This window comes from Aureococcus anophagefferens, assembly GCF_000186865.1.
Source record: "Aureococcus anophagefferens unplaced genomic scaffold AURANscaffold_1219, whole genome shotgun sequence".
NCBI classification, from domain to species: Eukaryota; class Pelagophyceae; order Pelagomonadales; family Pelagomonadaceae; genus Aureococcus; species Aureococcus anophagefferens.
In genome coordinates this window covers 1-1,886 of record NW_008706311.1, presented here as the reverse complement: position 1 = coordinate 1,886, position 1,886 = coordinate 1, and the positions used below count along the sequence as shown (strand labels likewise).

General features: G+C 69.5%; 1 protein-coding gene across 1 annotated transcript; it reads left to right on the top strand.

Moving 5' to 3' along the window:
• On the top strand, nt 1–1,866 carry AURANDRAFT_69257 (hypothetical protein; the record flags this gene model as incomplete). Its single annotated transcript, XM_009045018.1, has 1 exon — nt 1–1,866. A coding segment is annotated over one exon (1,866 nt), but the record flags the coding sequence as incomplete, so codon positions are not given.
• Nucleotides 1,867–1,886: the final 20 nt, after the last annotated feature.

Genomic DNA, 1,886 nt, shown 5'->3' with positions numbered 1-1,886 from the left:
TCTACCCCGGCAAATCACGCGCGACCGCGGCGACGGCACCTTCGATATCGACTACGACGATGGCGAGCGCGAGACGCGCGTCGAGGAGCGCCTCATCCGCAAGAAGGACGGCGGCGGCGGCGGCGGCGGCGATAGCTTCCGCGAGGGCGAGAAGGTCGAGGCGCGCTACCGCGGCAAGGAGCGCTACCACCCGGGCAAGATCCGCCGCGACCGCGGCGACGACACCTACGACATCGACTACGACGACGGCGAGACGGAGACCCGGGTCAAGGCGAGCTACATCCGCTCCAAGGACGGCGGCGGCGCCCGGAGCCCGTCGCGCGGCTCGTCGTCGTCGGACAAGCTGCGCGAGGGCGACAAGGTCGAGGCCAGGTACCGGGGCCGCGAGAAGTACTACCCTGGCCGCATCGAGCGCGACCGCGGCGATGGCACGTACGATGTCTACTACGACGACGGCGAAAAGGAGACGCGCGTCGAGGAGCGGTTGATCCGGAAGAAGGACGGCGGCGGCGGCGGAGGCGGCAAGCTCCGGGAAGGCGACAAGGTGGAAGCGCGCTACCGGGGCCGCGAAAAGTACTATCCGGGGAAGATCACGCGGGACCGCGGCGACGGGACGTTCGACATCGCCTACGACGACGGCGAGCGCGAGACGCGCGTGGAAGAGCGGCTCATCCGATCGAAGGACGGCGGCGGCAGCAGCGGCGGAGACAAGCTGCGGGAAGGCGAGAAGGTCGAAGCCAGGTATCGGGGCCGGGAGAAGTACTACCCTGGCCGCATCGAGCGCGACCGCGGCGATGGCACCTACGACATCTACTACGACGACGGCGAGAAGGAGACGCGCGTCGAAGAGCGCCTCATCCGCAAGAAGGACGCGGGCGGCGGCAGCGGAGGTGGGAAGCTCCGGGAGGGCGACAAAGTCGAGGCGCGATACCGAGGCCGCGAGAAGTACTACCCGGGCAAGATCACGCGGGATCGCGGCGACGGGACGTTCGACATCGACTACGACGACGGCGAGCGCGAGACGCGCGTGGAAGAGCGGCTCATCCGCGCCAAGGACGGCGGCGGCGGGGGCGGCGGCGGCCTGCGCGAGGGCGCCAAGGTCGAGGCGCGCTACCGGGGTCGCGAGAAGTACTACCCGGGCAAAATCACGCGCGACCGCGGCGACGGCACCTTCGACATCGATTACGACGACGGCGAACGGGAGACGCGCGTCGAGGAGCGGCTCATCCGGGCCAAGGATGGCGGCGGCGGCGGTGGCGACAGCTTTCGCGAGGGCGAAAAGGTCGAGGCGCGGTACCGCGGCAAGGAGCGCTATCACCCGGGCAAGATCCGTCGGGATCGCGGCGACGACACCTACGACATCGACTACGACGACGGAGAAACTGAGACCCGGGTCAAGGCGAGCTACATCCGCTCCAAGGACGGCGGCGGCGGCGGCGGGGGCGACAAGCTCCGGGAAGGCGACAAGGTCGAGGCGAGGTACCGCGGCCGGGAGAAATACTACCCCGGGCGGATCGAGCGCGACCGCGGCGACGGCACCTACGACATCTACTACGATGATGGCGAGAAGGAGACGCGCGTCGAGGAGCGCTTGATCCGCAAGAAGGACGCGGGCGGCGGCGGGGGCGGCGGGAAGCTCCGCGAGGGCGACAAGGTGGAAGCGCGCTACCGGGGCCGCGAGAAGTACTACCCGGGCAAGATCGCGCGCGATCGCGGCGACGGCACGTTCGACATCAACTACGACGACGGCGAGCGCGAGACGCGCGTCGAGGAGCGCCTCATCCGCGCCAAGGACGGCGGCGGCGGAAGCAGCGACAAGATCCGCGAGGGCGACAAAGTCGAGGCGCGGTACCGCGGGCGGGAGAAGTACTACCCCGGCAAAATCA